We start from the raw sequence: 18,605 nt of genomic DNA on the forward strand, positions 1-18,605 counted from the left end.
ATCTTATTCCAGAGAAATACATGTTTTTCTTATTATGTAAATGATCTGTTAAGATCTATGGGCAGGACATAGATCTCCCTGAGAATCTGCCTCCAGAGATTATTGTAAAAATAAGTGGTATTTTCTATGTGAAAAACAAGGGTTTACAAGTTCTCTAACCCAGAAAGATGTCTCTTTAACCAAGATTCAAGAATACTATGAGATCCCCCAGTGAAGCTAATGCAGCGCCCACCGCTGCCAAAAGCTTGTGGGGGTGTAGAAAGTCACATGTAGCTCTTAGCCACCGGTTAACTGATGTAGGGTAAGTATTGATCAAATTATAGGGTGTATACTCAGTATTCTGCCTACATGATGACCTATTATAAGCACTGGGCCCCATAGATCTGCTTTGCACAATCCCAGCTTTTATGTAGGCTGTCATAAAGCAAATTAGCATAATTTGCTGCAAGGTTAAATCACGACTAATATAAGGAAGTGTTTTAGAAGTTAAGAAGATAAGGAAAGACTGGGGTCATTTTTACTTTGACATACTGTATGTAATTTCCAGCTACCATTTTATTATTATTTTTGTTATTATTATTATTATTATTATTATTTTATTAATGCTTTTTCTTGTTTGACTTGCTTTCAGAGTGTCTACTGGATCTTGAGCCAGTCATTAGAAAATACGATGACATCTCGATGCTGGAGGGGATACTGCAAATAAAAAAAGCAAGTTACCACTGTCTACAGCTAGATGATGTGATACGCTGACATAGTCCTACACCTCTCCTGCTCCGGCCGTGTGCATTGTGTTTCGTATATGTTTTTTGTCTTGAGGTCCAGAATGGAAGCAGTACTTCAGCCAAAATTATCCTATAACCAAAGTTTGTTAACTTACAGTATTGATGGGGTTGTCACCTCTTCAAGGCTCTGACGTTCCAGCACAGATGTTTTTGGGGTTCCCCCTCCGGCCTTGATTTCCAAGCCACCAGCAATGATGTTCTGTACGGATATATGACAGCTGACGCTGATTAGAGTCCTCAGCCAACAGGTGCCATACTGTATGTTACATGTGACTGAGGCCACTGATCCGCGATAGTGGTTATATGCAACCACAGCAATGTTCCCCAAGTCCGGTCCTCAAGAGCGACCAACAGGTCATGTTTTGATGATTTCCTTAGTATTGCACAGGTGATAATTGCATCACGTGGACAAGCAAGCATTCAATCACCTGTGCAATACTAAGGAAATCCTGAAAACATGACCTGTTGGTGGCCCTTGAGGACCAGACTTGGGGAACACTGGGCTACAGCATCTGCTCTCGATCAAGAGGGGATCAAAGAACCATGCTTTTTGTTATTTTAAACAGTTTACAGTTCTTGGAAACAGATTGATGGGGTCTGATCACTGGGACCCCCAATGATAAGTGGAGAGTGTTCCTGGTTCCTCTCTGCATAGAATGGTAGTGGGCATGTGTGACCACCACTCCATTCACTGTCATATTCACTCTTGTTTCAAAGGATCCATGGAAGGGAATATAGAGTGGTGGTCGCGCCTGTGCATTATAGCTTCAAACTATCATAATTGTTCATGTATCACATTGGGTGGGATAACTTCTTTAACATAGAATTTCCTACTGATACTAAGATTCTGACACAGTAAATGCAGATTACTATTCTATGTCAACATGTACTATCTGTCTTTACAGTCAAGAAACAATATCTCATGTAGCTCAACATCAAGACAATCCATTGACGAATATGTACCTCAAGTAATCTTCTCACAGAGCAGTTCTTTGGTAAGTAATAGCATGCATCTTTTTATGATAATGTGTAATGAAATGCGGAGGAGCTGAACAAAACAATGGCGCAATAGTGTCTTATCCGAGTGACAGGGATGCCACGGTACAGGGAATTGCCCACCCGGTTGGGTTGTGAAACCAGAACATGCTCTGCCCTTGATATGGCTGCTGTAGACCCACAAGGTTGTCCATGATACAACAGCAAGGAAAAAAGGGATTTCGTTCTGCGCTGCCAAAAATGCCAATGGGAATTCCAGAGAACAAATCAGGATCCAGGATAAATAAATGCGGTTTATTGCCAACGTGTTTCACAAACTTCTTCCTCAGGACAAACCACAATTATATTAGCAAATAACTACAAATAGAAATGTAATATATTTCTTTTGCTCAGCTAGGCTGCTTACCCCATGTGCAGGACATTGCAGTAGCTCAAGCATCCATGGCTACAACCACTGATATGGTAACAGTTAGTTAGTTACTGCATTTTTCAGATCATAAAATGTACTTTTTTCCACAAAATTTTTGGAGAAAATGGGGGTGCATCTTATCTGAATGTACTAGGGGTGGCGGCTGCGGTGGAGCAGAGTCTCAAGAGGCCTGGTTGCTGATGCAGGAAGCTGGCAGCGGCAGGAGCTAGAAGGTGGTGGTGGGCCCCAGGATGTCGTTGGAGTCCACTTGCTATTGTTTTCAGTGAAGTGGACTCTGGGAAAATGGCCGCCAGAGGCTGCGCATGTGCAAATTGAGATCTCGACAAATTCCGGTAATTGCTAGTGGTCGTAACCGTGGATACCTAAGCTACTGCAATGCCCTGCACATGGGGTAAGCGACATGGCGAGTCAGAAGAACTATATTACATTTTTATTTGGAGGTATTACTAATATAATTATAATTCAACCTACTGCATAATGGGATATGATCTTGAAGATGGGAATACCCCTGTAAGGCCCATTTAGAGGAGCTAATAATCAGGGAATCTACATTCCTAGACATTCCCATTCTCGACTAACTGCAAACTCAACAGATCAGCAAACACCCAAAGAATTAGTAAGATGCTTGTCTAGTAGTTGCAATGATTTTTTAAGCAAGCTTAAAATTCATTTGTTATTGGAAGCACACTGTCCAATGTAAACAGACAATGTCCTGCCAATCACGTGATATTGTATGTACAGTGGATAAAATAAGTGTTTGATACACTGATGATTTTGCAAATTCTCCCACCTACAAAGAATGGAGTGGTCTGTAATTTATAGGTACACTGCAACTATGAGAGACAGAATCTAAAAAAGAAACCAGAAAATCACATTGTATGATTTTTTCATAATTAATTTGCATTTTATTGTATGAAATAAGTGTTTGATACAATAGAAAAACAGAACTTAATATTTGGTACAGAAACCTTTGTTTGCAATTACAAAGGTCAGATGTTTCCTATTGTTCTTGACCAAGTTTGCACACACTGCAGCAGGGATTTTGGCCCACTCCTCCATGCAGATTTTCTCCAGATCTTTCCGGTTTCAGGGCTGTCACTGGGCAGCATTGAGTTCTAACTCCCTTCAAAGATGTTCCATTGCGTTCAGGACCTGGAGACTGGCTAGGCCACTTCTTAGTTTCCCTGGCTGTGTGTTTCGGGTCACTGTCATGCTGGAAGACCTAGACACAACCCATCTTCAATGCTCTTATTGAGGGAAGAAGGTTGTTGGCTAAAATCTGCAGGACCTGATGAATTGTAATCCATGATTGCGTAGTGTTATTAGTGGTAATGTTTGAAACTGTGGTTCCAGCTCTCTTCAAGTCATTTACGAGTACCTCCTGTGTAGTTAAGGGCTGATTTCTGACCTTTCCCAGAATCATCCTTACCCCCACGAGGCAAGATCTTGCATGGAACCCCAAACCGAGGAAGATTGACAGTCATCTTGTGTTTCTTTCATTTTCTATTAATTGTGCCAACAGTTGTTGCCTTCTCACCAAGCTACCTGCCTATTGTCCTGTAGCCCATCCCAGACTTGTGCATGTCTATAATTTTGTCCATGGTGTCCTTAGACAGATCTTTAGTCTTGGCAATGGTGGAAAGGTGGGATTGTGATTGATTGTGTGGACAGGTATCTTTTATACAGGTAAGGTAACGTTCACACTAGCGTTATGCTAGTGTGCGTCGGGTTAGCGTCGGGCGACGCAGCGGCGACGCACGCGTCATGCGCCCCTATATTTAACATGGGGGACGCATGCGTTTTTGTTTGTTGCGTTGTGCGACGCATGCGTCTTTTTTGCCGCAAGCGTCGGACCAAGAAAACGCAACAAGTTGCATTTTTCTTATTTTCGGCAAAAAACGACGCATGCGTCGCAAAACGCAGCGTTTTTGCGTGCGTTTTGCCGCGTTTTTGCGTGCGTTGTGCGTTGCGTCGCCGACGCAGCGGCGCACAACGCTAGTGTGAACGTAGCCTAAAGAATGCAGACTAGGAGGGCTTCTTAAAGAAAAACTGACAGGTCAGTGAGAGCCAGAATTGGTTGGTAGATGATCAAATACTCATTTCATGCAAAAATATGCAATTTAGTTATATAAAAATCAAACAATGTGATTTTTCTGGTTTTTATTTTAAATTGTGTCTCTCACAGTTGAAGTGTACCTATGATAAAAATTACAGACCTCTTCATTCTTTATAGGTGGGAAAACTTGTAAAATCAGCAGTGTATCAAATACCATATATACTCATGTATAAGCCGACCCGAGTATAAGCCGAGGCACCTTATTTTGCCACGAAAAACTGGGAAAACTTATTGACTCGAAGCCGGGTATGCATTGACCCTTCATTCCTATCCTGTATGCATTGCTCCCCTTCCTTGTCCTTATAGGCATGGCTCCCCATCCTTGTTCTTGTATGCATGGCTCCCCATCCCTGTCCTTGTATGCATGGTTCCTATAAAAGAATAAAAAAAAAATCACATCCTACTTTCCTTCCCTGAGCGCCCTCACAGCATCTCGTTCCGGTGCCAACAGCTCTTCCGGCCGAGCGATCTCATGCCCCGCTCATTAAGGTAATGAATATTCACTCCACGCCTATGGGAGTGGAGAGAAGTGAATATTCATTGCCTTAATCAGTGGGGGACATGTGATTGCTCAGCCAGAAGAGCTGCTGGCACTGGAACGATATGCAGTGAGGGCGCGCAGGGAAGGTAAGTAGGATGTGTGCTGGAAGCCAGCAGCTGCGGCTGTAACTGTGTGTGCTATAAGAAAAATGAATATTCATTGCCAGTGCAGTGAATATTCATTTCTCTTTAGCAGCGAGCACAGGCTTTAGCCGCAGCAGCCGATTCCTGCCTCTGTGACCCACTGCTCCACCACTCCCCTTCCCCTGCCATCTTTCTGGGACAATAACTTGTGTATAAGCCGAGGGGGTTGAAAAAATGTGCTGAAAAACTCGGCTTATACATAATTATATATGGTACTTATTTTCCTCCAGGAAAATTTTATATGTATATAATCAGACTATATTCCTGTGCGGTGAGACACAGCCATTACACAGTACACAACAGGGGCACATTTATAAGATTATCTTGGACTAGGAACATTTTTTCTTAGCACATCCATTTGTGGAAATTATTTTTATGCCAAGATCTATTAATTAAAATGAATGTTGTTGGAAAACTCCTTTATCAGTCTCAATCATGCCTGAGATCCAGCATTAAAATGTGTTGGTTTTTATTCTGGCATATATTAAATGCTATAGAGAAGCCTGAGAGAAAAATATAAGAAAGAAAGCACCACATCTAAAAAATGACAAAAACACTAAAAAGGGAATATAGAAACTACTCCCCATAAAACACTTTGTACCCAATTCATTATTGTGGTTGTGTGAGGGTTTTTTTTGTCTAGTTTTTGGTTATTTTAGCCTATTTTGATTTGTGCCAAATTCTTCTTTTTAACCTTTGACTTTTTGTCTTTTTTTTTATAAGTTTGCCAATATGGGCATGGTTTTTATTTTCCAGATGTTTGCAGCCAATTGATTACTTGTGACTTTTTAAGAAGTTGCAAATAATTTTTGCAAATTTATTCCAGTCCCCCACTAAAGTGATTTTTGTAATCAAATTTTGCAACATTTTAACTGAACCTTTTGCTTGAAAACGGTTGAAAAAAAGACAAAATTAAAGAGATTTTTTTTATTTTGTATAAATTTCATGAACCATGTCCTCCTTTTTGAAGAATTTGGCTCAATAAATGTCAATGAATACCAGAAGACGCAAAAGGAAAAGTGACTTTAAAAAAAATTTAAATGATAAATCGGATCCTTTTGTATATAAGGTGTTTCCTAATAAACTGTAGATTTTTACGTAACATCTGGCCAAGTAAAAATACTAAGAAACACATTATAAAGAAAACTGGAACCACCCCAAAACAGTCAATGACACCCTTAGGCTGGTGTCACACCTGACTTCCGTATGGCGAGATTTTCTCTCCAGCTTGCAAAATGGACATATAATGGATCCATAGGCTCAAATATTGGTGAAAACATATTGTATATGCAGCATATATATATATACCACATTTATATATATATATATATATATATATATTTGTCAGTGAGACACATATATACTGAATATATATTTATATTTCACACAGAGCTAGATAGCATAAAAGCCGGTAAATCAATTGTCGGCTTTTGCTAAATCCTTACCGAACCCGACAGGATATGAGACATGGTTTACATACAGTAAACCATTGCATATCCGTTCTATTTTTATATATCCCTCACTAATAATGTGAGCAGTGTGTGATTGCAAAATTTGGGAGCTGTAGGCGTTAAACTAAAGGATTAATTCACGGAGAAAACTGGTGTGGGCTCCCGCGCAATTTTCTCCGCCAGAGAGGGAAAGCCAGTGACTGAAGGCATATATTAATAGCCTAGAGAGGGACCATGGTTATTGGCCCCCTCATGGCTAAAAAAATCTGCCCCCAGCCACCCCAGAAAAGGCGCATCTGTAAGATGCACCTACTCTGGCACTTAGCCTTTCGCTTCCAAGCCGGCCAGACCCTGCCTGTACCTGTGATCTGGTGCCCTGGACTGCGGTTGCCTGAAGCCTTTAGGCAACCAGGTAAAGAGACTGCAAACCTGTGTCCTCCATTCTTTACTGCACCACTCACCATCCTCATCTATACACCGGGAGCCCTGGGGAACTACTTCACCTGTGGGAAGTTGTACCATCCTAGCTGCCATAACATCACGTCGGTCCCCACTGACCGAATACCACAGGTGGCATCACAAACACAAACTTTATTCAAAACCCCTCTAAGGACATTCCCTTTAACATGGGAGCCCAGGGCCACGGATCGGGTCGCCGCCACCATGACATCTCCCTGTGAGTACCGGACCCAGTACCGAGTACCCCACGGCCCTGGCGGGCAATTTATTAGCATATGGGGTAATAAGGGGTTAATGTCACCTTGCTATTAATAATGGAGAGGTGTCAATAAGACACCTATCCATTATTAAGCCATTAGTCTGAAAGGGTTTAAAAACACACATTAAGAATAAAGTATTTTAAGGAACTAAACAAAAACACAGGTTTTATTATCTTTATTGTATGCTCAATCCAACTGAAGACCCTCGTTCACCTGTAAAAAATTCCAAAATAAAAAAGCAACAATATCCAATACCTGTCCGCCATACAGTCAAGTCCCACGCTGTAAATCCATCTCAAGGGGTTAAATACAGTTACAACTGGGAGCGCTGCTAAATGCGGCCGCTCCTGGCTGTTAAAGACTAGAGAATGAATAAAATGCAGGGAACGGAGCTTTGGTAACTAGCAGTGCCGTCACCGAAGCTGCGCCTCCTGGTGGCATGAACTCTGTAGCGTGTGAAAGTTTCTGAATATTTTCCCATGCTACAGAGTTCATATGAGTTCATCCCCCTATACTATGTGTGGACATTTATTCTTTCTATTCTATTCTAACCTGTCAGTGTGATTTTACTGTACCGCACTGAATTGCCGGCTTTTCTATAGAACACCGGTGAGTATTTCTCGCAAGTCAAACTTATGGTCCGTGTGGTGTGTGAGTTTTTCTCGCACCCATAAACTTGCATTGGCATATTTCCGGCGTAAATCGGTGACAATCGTAGCATGCTGCTATTTCTCTCGCATGTATAATACGGCCGAGAAAACCACGGATGATAGGAGCTGCCCCATAAATTAACATTGGCCAAGTGCTATGCGATTTTTTTATGGCATAGCATCGGTCCTTATTACGCTCTAGTGCTCTAGTCTGACCCCAGCCTTAAAAGGACTGCACTATTTCGGGACTCCAAAAAAATAAGAGTCATCCATACTGCGGAGCAATGAACACAAAGAAAACCACAAATGTACATTTAATATTCCTCCATGTATTTTCCTTCACTTTCAGAGATGTACTTCTTCATCTTTATTACTTCCTGGAAAGAACTTTCTTTCAACACAATAAGCAAAATATTTTTACTTTGTCGCCTCATTGGGGGACACAGGACCATGGGTGTTATGCTGCTGTCCACTAGGAGGCGACACTATGCATAATCTGAAAAAGATTAACTGTGGCTCCTCCTCTGCAGTATACACCCCTGGATGGCGTCAGCCTTCTCCAGTTTTTGCTTAGTGTCGCATAGGAGGCACACCTAAGATTTTTACTCCGTTTTTTTCCGACGGATTACAGATGAAGAAAAGTGGGTCTCCTGTGAGACTCCCGGCATGGCTCCTTCCTCGGCCCCCTATTATGGGGTGCATGGTTGAAGTCGAGATGGTTTTTCCCCATGCCGCTCCTTCCCCAGTCCCTCGGATGCTGGTTTGAAGTCGAGACCCCCCCTCCTTCCCCAATTCCTTTTGGTTTCTGGGTTGAGGTTGAGGCGAGGATAAAGCCCCCTGAAGGTACAGCAGCACCCTCCCTAATCCCCTCTGGGGGTATTAGGTTGAGGCGCCTCAGGTAGGCCCTGTATAGGCAGCACTCTGCAGCTCCCAGCAATGGGCCACCACACTGCGCCTGCATCCAGGGACCCCAGCCCAGCTGCGGGCTCCTGTCAAGGCCGGGGGGAGTGCAGGCAGGCATGGCACAATAGAGACACAGGGCTCCCTGCGCCCCTGTCTCTGCGGCAGCATCAGCTCTATACTGCCTCAGGGGGACGCCTTACAGGGCCCCCTTCCTGTTATAGCCCCACCACTATCCTTCTTTTAAATCCGAGGGGTTTGGTTCAGATCCGACCCCCTTCTGGACGTCCTCGCTGGCCTTGAGCCTTTCTGGGCATCAGGCATCTAATTTAGGCCGCGGCTTCGGCCTAGCTGAAGCCGCCGCCTCCTCTCCACCCCCCCGGCTTGCCCCCCCGGATGACAAATATGACACTCTACAGTGTCACAGAGGGGGCGGATCGAGACAGAAAGGGCGCCTTTTTACATAGCTTTGCCGCCTGTTTTCTTAGCTCTCTGCCCCCTTCTCCCCCTTCCTCTTCTCCTTGGTGGCAATTTCTACTGTAGGAAGGATTAACCCTGCATCTTCCGGTAAGCATGACCAGGCCAGCCAGTCTCCAGTGGTGGCACAGGACAGTGGATCTTCAGCGCTGGACGTAGGGGCAAACTGTTGTGGTAAGATCACAGCTGGGTGGTTTTACTCGGCTGTGAATCCATATTCCCTATAATGCTCCCTTATAGGTTCCTCTGCATAGCTACCCCTGCAAGGTCCCCTGCATAGCCAGCCCTTCTGCACTCTGTGCACTATGCCGGGCTCAAGGTCCAAGAGAACCAGGCAGGACTGCTATTATGCTTTTTGCACAGCCTGCAGGACCGCTCTCCCCAGTGGCAGCACGTACCCGCACTGCCTGGACTGCACTCAGACTACTGTGTCAGAACCCCAAGAAGCCCCTGCCAATGCTTCGGTGTCTAATGCCACGTCGAAATGGCTCACTCAGATGTCGCAATCTATGATGCAGTCTATAGATAACCTAACCTCCACATTGCTTCAGGCTCTTCAGGGTAATGCCTCGGTTATGACCGTTACTCAGCAAAGGGAGAGCTTAACTCAGGGACAGGATGACCCTGGCACATCCACATCTAGGTCAGGACGCAAGTGGACCCACCGGTCACGTTCATCTGCGTCATCCCATAGCACGCGGTCATCCCCTTCTAGGGAGAGACACCATAATTCCAGGTCATTTAGACCGTCCCCTTCCAGGGGCAGACAATGCAGATCTCCGCAATTCCCGACAAGAGAAGGCCCCCGCCCCAGCTCACCCAGCAGAGGACGCCTCAGTGATACACAGGATTCGGAAGGCATCTGTGACTCCGACTCAGACATGGAAACGGAGGGGTTTCTGATCCCAATCCCTCCTAGCAATACAGTGCTAGTTGAGGAATTAATCTCTTCCATCCATCGGGTGCTGGACATCTCTGATCCAGCACGAGAGGCCACAGAACACAAGATTTCCTTTGAAGGACCTCTGAAGCCGCCTAAGGTTTTCTCTAACCACCCAGAGTTTAAGACGATTCTTAAAAAGCAACTCTCACAGCTTGAGAAAAAATTTGCTAATCGCAAATATCTGGAGGCGAGGTACTCCTTCCCACAGAAGAATACCAAGGAATGGACAGACCCACCCGAAGTGTACCCCCCAGTCTCTAGACTAGCAGCACAAACCCTCCTTTCACTGCCAGATAGCTCAACCCTTAGGGGTGCAGCAGACTGGCAGGTAGAACGCATGGCTCATTCAATTTTCGAGGCTGCAGGGGCATCTCTGGCTCCTGCGTTTGCTTCAGTTTGGGCTGCCAAGGCTATTCTGGCCTGGGCCAAAAATTTACAAGCTGGCCTCCAAGTATCCGCTCCCAAGCTGTCGGACCAAGCGGTTCAAATAGTAGTCGTTGCAGATTACATGCTTCACGCAGCTCTAGATTCAGCAAGGGGTGTAGCGGGGATAGCATCAAATGCAATCACAATTCGGCGTATCCTCTGGCTGCGGGAATGGAAAGTGGATACAGCCTCAAAGAAGTCCCTCACGCACCTCCCCTACCTCAGTGGGTGACTTTTTGGTGAACAGGGGGTAAGAGTACCTCTCTTCCCCAACTGAAACCTAAACGCACTTACAAGAAGCGTAACCAAACTCGATTCAGATCCTTTCTGAATTCTTCGGGCTGGTCCGTCTCGCATCCAGCACAAAATCGTAACCGTTCCCCATGCAGGGACAACTCACGGTCGATGCAAAGGTCGACAAGACCTGGCAGTCAAAAGCAGCCCAGTCTAAGCCCAGAGGAGGAAAATCTCAGACTTTCTCTTCATCATGACTCACGGACTCTGGAAGACACCACACCCGTAGGCGGCCGACTTTTGCTCTTTCATCAAGTCTGGCTGCCCATTACAGAAGACAGATGGGTCAGGGAACTAGTTTCTTCCAGATACAAGATAGAGTTCACCTCCAACCACCGGACCGATTCTTCCTCTCTGTCCCCCCAAAACCACCAGCCAAGGCTCGTGCCTTCCGACAAGCAGTCTCCTCGCTTTTTCAAGCAGGAGTCATAGTACCGGTCCCCACGGCCGAGCGCTTCTGAGGGTTCTACTCCAATCTATTCATAGTTCCCAAGAAAGGAGGCAGCGTGCGGCCCATACTGCACCTAAAACAACTCAACAAATATGTACGGGTCGTCACTTCCGCATGGAGTCCCTTCGGTCCATCATTGTGTCCATGGAGAAGGGAGAATATCTCGCCTCCATAGACATACAAGACGCATACCTGAATTTACCGATTGCACCTGCCATCAGAGATTTCTCAGGTTTGCAATCGACCAGGACCACTACCAGTTCATGGCTCTCCCATTCGGACTCGCCACGGCTCCCAGAGTGTTTACCAAATTCATGGCAGCCACCATGGACATCCTGCACTCCAGAGGCATAGTAATCATTCCATACTTGGATGATCTACTCATCAAGGCTCCCACCTTCAAGGACTGCGAGCTCAGCGTCTCAATCATAATCAACACTCTGAGTCGTATGGGATGGTTAGTCAACTTACAAAAGTCATCACCAACCCCAAGTCAGTCTCTGACCTTCCTGGGAATGCTATTCAACACCTCCAGGGGTCTATTGCTTCTTCCCAAGGACAAGGCACTGGCTCTCCGCCTAGGAGTTCGCACCCTCCTCCGCAAACCCACTCGATCTCTCCGGTTTGCCATGAGAGTCCTCGGCAGGATGGGGGCAGCAATAGAAGCCGTCCCATTTGCCCAGTTTCGCCTCAGGCCTCTCCAACAAGCCATCCTCAATTCCTGGGACAAGAACCCTTTCTCTCTCAACAGGGAGTTCCGGCTAACATCGTCAACCAAGAGGTCCCTGCACTGGTGGCTCAAGCCAACCTCGCTATCAAAGGGGAAATCCTTTTTCACAGGTCAATGGAAGGTTCTGACCACCGATGCGAGCCTGACGGGTTGGGGTGCAGTTCACCTACACCACAGAGCACAGGGCAAGTGGTCCCCAGTGGACGCGACCATGCCCATCAACATCCTGGAAATTCGTGCCATCCTCCTGGCATTGAGGGCCTTCCATTACTTACTGGCAGCCTCTCACATCAGAATACAGTCGGACAATGCCACGGATGTGGCATATGTGAATCACCAAGGGGGTACCCGCAGTACCCAGGCGATGCAAGAAGTGTCACATATCATCCACTGGGCAGAGGACACAGGGTCAGTTCTCTCGGCGGTCCACTGTTATGGACCTGGTGGTTAGGAGCACCCGGAAAGACCTGATGGTTAAACTCACAGGACAAGCTCTGGGAAGTGGGAACTCTGCTGACCGCAATCCCTAATCCTATCACACAACTAGAAATAGCCGTGGAGCGTACCTAACAGGCCTAGACGCCTCTTCACAGCCTAAGGGCTAGCTACCCCTAGAGATAGAAAGTAAAGCCTACCTTGCCTCAGAGAAATTCCCCAAAGGAAAAGGCAGCCCCCCACAAATAATGACTGTGAGTTAAGATGAAATACACAAACACAGGAATGAAAGAGGTTTCAGCAAAGGGAGGCCAGACTACCTAAACAGACAGAGGATAGAAAAGGTAACTTTGCGGTCAGCACAAAAAACTACAAAAGACCACGCAGAGTGTGCAAAAAGACCCCCGCACCGACTCACGATGCGGAGGTTGCCACTCTGCCTCCCAGAGCTTCCAGCTAGCCAGACAGAATCATATTAGCAAGCTGGACAAGAAAACAAGAACAACAAAATAAACTAGCAGGGACTTAGCTTCTGCTGGAGTAGACAGGTCACCAGAAAGATCCAAGAGCGAACTGAACCAGTATTGGAACATTGACAGGTGGCATGGAGAAATGATCAGGGTGGAGTTAAATAGAACAGCTAGCCTAAGAATAACCCAGGTCACCTGTGAAAGGAACCTCAGAACCAGCAGCTCCACTCACAGCCACCAGAGGGAGTCCATGGTGAGAACTCGCCGAAGTACCATTCATGACCACAGGAGGGAGTTCCAAAACAGAATTCACAACAGTCCACATTCTAGGTGTGGACAACTGAGAAGCAGACTTCCTCAGCTGACAAGGAATAGACTCGGGAGAGTGGTCTCTCCATCCCGAATTTTTTTGCCAGATCTGCCATCGCTGGGGGACCCCGGATGTGGACCTAATGGCATCCCACTTCAATGCCAAGGTCTCCAAATTCATGGCCAGAACACACGATCCGCAGTCGCTCGGAGCAGACGCTCTGGTTCAGGACTGGACCCAGTTCCAGCTTCTGTACATTTTTCTCCCATCCCCCTGATATCCAGGGTGGTGAGGAAGATCAAGCAAGAGGGAGTTCCAACCATCCTAATTGCACCGGACTGGCCCAGACGTACATGGTACGCCGACATCATAGAACTTACAGTAGATGCCCCCTGGCGTCTCCCCGACCGTCCCGATCATCCCGATCTTCTATTACAAGGCCCATTCTACCACCAGAACTCAGGGGCCCTCAATTTGATGGTGTGGCCCTTGAGACCTGGGTTCTAACCCAGGCAGGGCTCTCGCCGGACTTCATTGGAACCATGATCAGGACACGGAAGCCAGCCTCTGCCAAGATTTATTACCGTACCTGGAAAGTTTTCTTTACCTGGTGCAAATCTTGTGGCCAGACCCCACTCCCTTATTCCCTACCCAAAGTACTTGGTTTTCTCCAATCGAGTCTGGAGGCGAGGCTGTCCCTGGGCTTGCTTAAGAGCCAGGTGTCAGCCCTCTCAGTGCTTTTTCAAAGGCGCATTGCTACCAAGCCGCAAGTAAGAACTTTTCTTCAGGGGGTTTCCCGATTGGTTCCCACCTACAGACGACCACTAGAAACATGGTACCTCAACCTGGTCCTGACATTGCAGGAACCACCCTTCAAACCCCTTAAGGAGGTCACGCTCCGCCTTCTGTCCCAGAAGGTGGTTTTCCTGGTGGCAATCACCTCGCTACGAAGGGTGTCTGAACTGACAGCACTCTCCTGCAGACAGCCCTTCCTGGCCTTTCACCAGGACAAGGTAGTTCTCCATACGGTCCCATCCTTCCTTCCGAAGGTTGTGTCCTACTTCCACCTCAATGAGGAAATTTCACTCCCATCCCTTTGTCCAGTCCCGGTTCATAGAGTGAAGAAGGCTCTGCATACGCTTGACCTTGTCAGGGCATTGCGTATATATGTGTTTAGGACTGCGTCCTTCCGGAGGTCTGATTCTCTTTTCCTTCTTCCAGAAGGCAGCCACAAGGGTCTGCCAGCTTCCAAAGCTACCCTTGCCAGGTGGATCAAATCCACCATACAAGAGGCCTACCGCCTTAAGAATTCTCCTCTTGCAGCCAGTATTATGGCACACTCTACACGGAGCGTTAGGGGCCTCCTGGGCCATTCAGCACCAGGCTTCGGCACAAGTGTTTAAAGGGACTCTGTCACCTGAATTTGGAGGGAACAATCTTCAGCCATATGGGGCGGGGTTTTCTGGTGTTTAATTCACCCTTTCCTTACTCGCTGGCTGCATGCTGGCTGCAATAGTGGATTGAAGTTCATTCTCTGTCCTCCGCAGTACATGCCTGCACAAGGCAATCTTGCCCCTATGGCTGAAGATTGTTCCCTCCAAATTCAGGTGACAGAGTCCCTTTAAGGTGGCCACTTGGACTAGCCTACACACATTTCCTAAACACTACAGGGTTCATACCCAGTCCTCAGCGGACCCGAGTCTGGGTAGATGTGTTCTGCAGGCGGTGGTGCTCCAAGTTTAGGGGCCTGTCTGCACAATATTCGTTTATTGCTTCCCACCCAGGGACTGCTTTGGGACGTCCCATGGTCCTGTGTCCCCCATTGAGGCAACAGAGTAAAGGAGATTTTTGTGTACTCACCGTAAAATCTCTTTCTCTTAGCATCTAATTGGGGGACACAGCTCCCACCCTATAGCCCTTTCTGGGCTGTTGTTACTGTTGAGTTCTCATATTGTTTTCTTGAGCTTGTACATAGTTGCCTTCTTATAGGCATGGTTATGTTATTCATGTTACGTTCCTCCTAATGCTTTTGCACAAAATTGGAAAAGGCTGACACCGCCCAGGGGTGTATACTGCAGAGGAGGAGCCACGGTTAATCTTTTTCAGATTATGCAGAGTGTCGCCTCCTAGTGGACAGCAGCATAACATCCATGGTCCTGTGTCCCCCAATTAGAGGCTAAGAGAAAGAGATTTTACGGTGAGTACACAAAAATCTCCTTTTTTTTACAAAATCACACGACACAATGAAAGTCAAGTTTTGCCAGACTAATAGACCAAATAACAGTCTGAATGGAGGATGGTGTAATCCTCGTAGGCTAAGTTCACACCAGCATATATCAAAAATTGTCCGAGTTTTATCCAGTAAAAAGAAAAAAGAAACATGCTTTTTTTTAACTGTATGGTGACCCATATGCAATCTGTATGGCATCGGTTTTTTACATCTACGTTTATTAAAGCGGTATTCCCATCTCCAAGATGCTATCCCAACATGTAGTTGGTGTAATAATAATAATAATATTAGCACTTACTTCCAATTAGAAATGTAGCATAGTTCTTCTGATTCGCCATGTCACTTACTCTCTGTACAGGGCATTGCAGTAGCTTATGTATCCATGGTTACACCCACTTAGTGACAGTTAGTTGCTAGTGATCATTACCATGGATACCTAAGCTACTGCAATGCTCTACACATGGGGTAAGTGACATAGGTAATGAGAAGAACTACACCACATTTCTAACTGGAAGTATTTGCTAATGTTATTATTATTACACTTAAGGTACCGTCACACTCAGAAATGCTGCAGCGATATAGACAACGAGCCGATCGCTGGAGCGTCGCTGTTTAGGTCGCTGTAGAGACGTCAAACACAGCAACTCCAGAACGATGCAGGAGCGATCCAGTGACGTAACGGCGACTCACTTATCGCTCTCACTGGTTGTTAGCTCCATGTAAAACATTGCTGGCGTCGTTGCTTTTGATGTCAAACATGACGATACACGCCGACCTGACAACCAAATAAAGTTCTGGACTTCTAGCTCCAACCAGCGATGGCACAGCGGGATCCAGATCGCTGCTGCGTGTCAAACACAACGAGATCGCTATCCAGGACGCTGCAACGTCACGGATCATTGTCGTTCTCGTTGCAAAGTTGCTGAGTGTGAAGGTACCTTTACTAGATATTTCGATAGGATCTTGGAGATGGGATTACCCCTTTAATATTTACAAAAATAAATATAGTTTCTTTTTTTAAGAACTGCAACGTATCCGTAAAAAAGCGGAGGATGAGGATTTTTGTGCACTTAACTTGAAGAAAATAATGTATGATGACACTTTTTTCAGACTCAGATTCGGTCTGTAAAAAAATTATCCGGACAGCCAATTAAAGGACATTGATCCTAGTGTTGTCTGTGTGATGTGAGTTTTATCATGAGCAGCACTCAGAATCTCAGACCAAAAAATGCGGTTTTCTTAACTTGCCGTAGTTGAAAACATAAGAAGCATATGCTTCCCAATAAATTTAGAGCATAGATTTATGCTACAAGTTAACCCCTTTCCTCCACGTCCGTTTTTCATTTTTGCGCTTTTGATTCTTCCACCCCTTGAAAGAATTGTAAACTTTTCACTTGCCCTTCAACACAGCCGTACGAGGGCTTGCTTCTTGTGGAATGAGTGTGGAGAAATGGTGAAAAAAGATGAATTCCATTACAATTTTTGGGTTTCACTTCTACAGTAAAATTGACCTAGCAACATCATTCCTCAGCTCATTGCTATCTCAATGATATCAAAGCTTATGCGGTTTGGTTAGTATTTAAATGGGGCAAAAAAAATCAGAATTTAAAAAAAAAAAAAATTGGTATCAAGATCTTTAACTTTTATTTTTTGACCAATGGAGCAGCATGAGAGCTTGTTTTTTTAAGCAGCAAGCTGACATCATTATTGATATAATTTTTGGATAATACAATGCTTTAATACCTTTTCATTGCATTTTTTGCATGAGGTGTGTGGACAAAAAAACAGTTCTAGCGCTTTAATCTTTATTTTGCTTTACATCGTTCACGAGTTACATTGTTTTATGACTTGATAGTTGATAGGTCAGAATTTTTCCTCACTTGCGGAAATACTAAATTTGTTATTTTATTTTTTTAATATCTTTATTTTTAAAGTAGGAAGCAAATTATTGTAATTTTTTTTTTATTCATAATATTTAAAAACATTTTTTTCACTTTATGGCCTATTTTTAGTCCCCAGAGGGGACTTGAACCTACAATTATCTGACTGTTTGTTCTACACTGCAACACTATGAAGCTCAGCCTGTGGATGAGCTTCAAAAGAGTACCAAAATAGCAGGCATGGATGCCTTCAGCAGGCCCACAACGGCCTCAGCAATTAATCAACACCTAGTGATCAGTTGTGGTGGGCTGATGGGAGCCTGGGAAGGATTGTAGCACTTAGTTGTTACTGTCAGAAATTAACAGCGGCACTACAGAGGCTAAACAACAGTGATCGAAAAATGCTGAATATGTAACAGTCGGCACTAGCAGTGTGTGAAGCAAGCACAACTCGTTAGCCTGCACCACACGGCCACACCCAACCGTATTATTACATCCTATGTCAAAAACTGTAAAAAAATCCTAGATCTTTTACAATGCAGTGATCAAGACTATTTGTCACATAAGTTTACTTTTGTCTTTTCATTCCATTAGATGTCCAGCCCGGTTTATCCTAGATTTAATTCCGCATCCTCAAATTTAGATGGTAAGTATTTAATAGCAAATTATTTTCTAAATCAATGCCCATTGTACAGTAGACATTTACAACCTTTTCTTTATTGTTTTTATTAAAGTTCCCATACAGTGTTCCCCAATCTCAGACTCTGGAGTCAGACATGGTTCGCACCCCTTCCATGATGAGGGTCACCTGCCGTGGGTCACTACAGGTATCATTGTGCACCAGTAATATCAGGGATGTCATTGGATTATTAACTTTTAGTACAAGGATTCTAACTATTTCATTGCTGTGCAGTGATGAGGCAGTGGCCCAGGAAAGTTCAAAGTAAATGTAGATTTAATGTCCAAAAACTTTTAAACAAAAAAAATAGTATTCTCCGGATCGCAGCCTGGAAACAAAACCGTCTATAAATGCATCCGGTTGCCGAGGGCGACTGCACCACCGTATTGCGCTGCAGGGTGCCAGGAGTTTGCTTCCCTGTGCTCTGTATTCCCCCACACAGGTAGTGCTCTTGCAGAGCTGTCTGCTCTACACCATGCAACACCACTTTGCCCATAGGCCACTTCCAAGACCCAGCCTGGAGGAAACTTCCTTCCTGCAGTCAGTTTC

General features: G+C 45.2%; 1 protein-coding gene across 1 annotated transcript in view; it reads left to right on the forward strand.

Moving 5' to 3' along the window:
- RIPK2 (receptor interacting serine/threonine kinase 2) overlaps positions 1-18,605 on the forward strand; it is a 114,436-nt gene that overhangs the window by 82,409 nt on the left and 13,422 nt on the right. The window contains exons 7-10 of the mRNA XM_069731580.1: positions 632-711; positions 1,691-1,780; positions 17,972-18,023; positions 18,112-18,204. Coding sequence (XP_069587681.1) covers positions 632-711; positions 1,691-1,780; positions 17,972-18,023; positions 18,112-18,204 — 315 coding nt within the window. The remainder of the gene's footprint in view (positions 1-631; positions 712-1,690; positions 1,781-17,971; positions 18,024-18,111; positions 18,205-18,605) is intronic.

The sequence above is a fragment of the Ranitomeya imitator genome, chromosome 6 (assembly GCF_032444005.1).
Source record: "Ranitomeya imitator isolate aRanImi1 chromosome 6, aRanImi1.pri, whole genome shotgun sequence".
Taxonomy (NCBI): domain Eukaryota; kingdom Metazoa; phylum Chordata; class Amphibia; order Anura; family Dendrobatidae; genus Ranitomeya; species Ranitomeya imitator.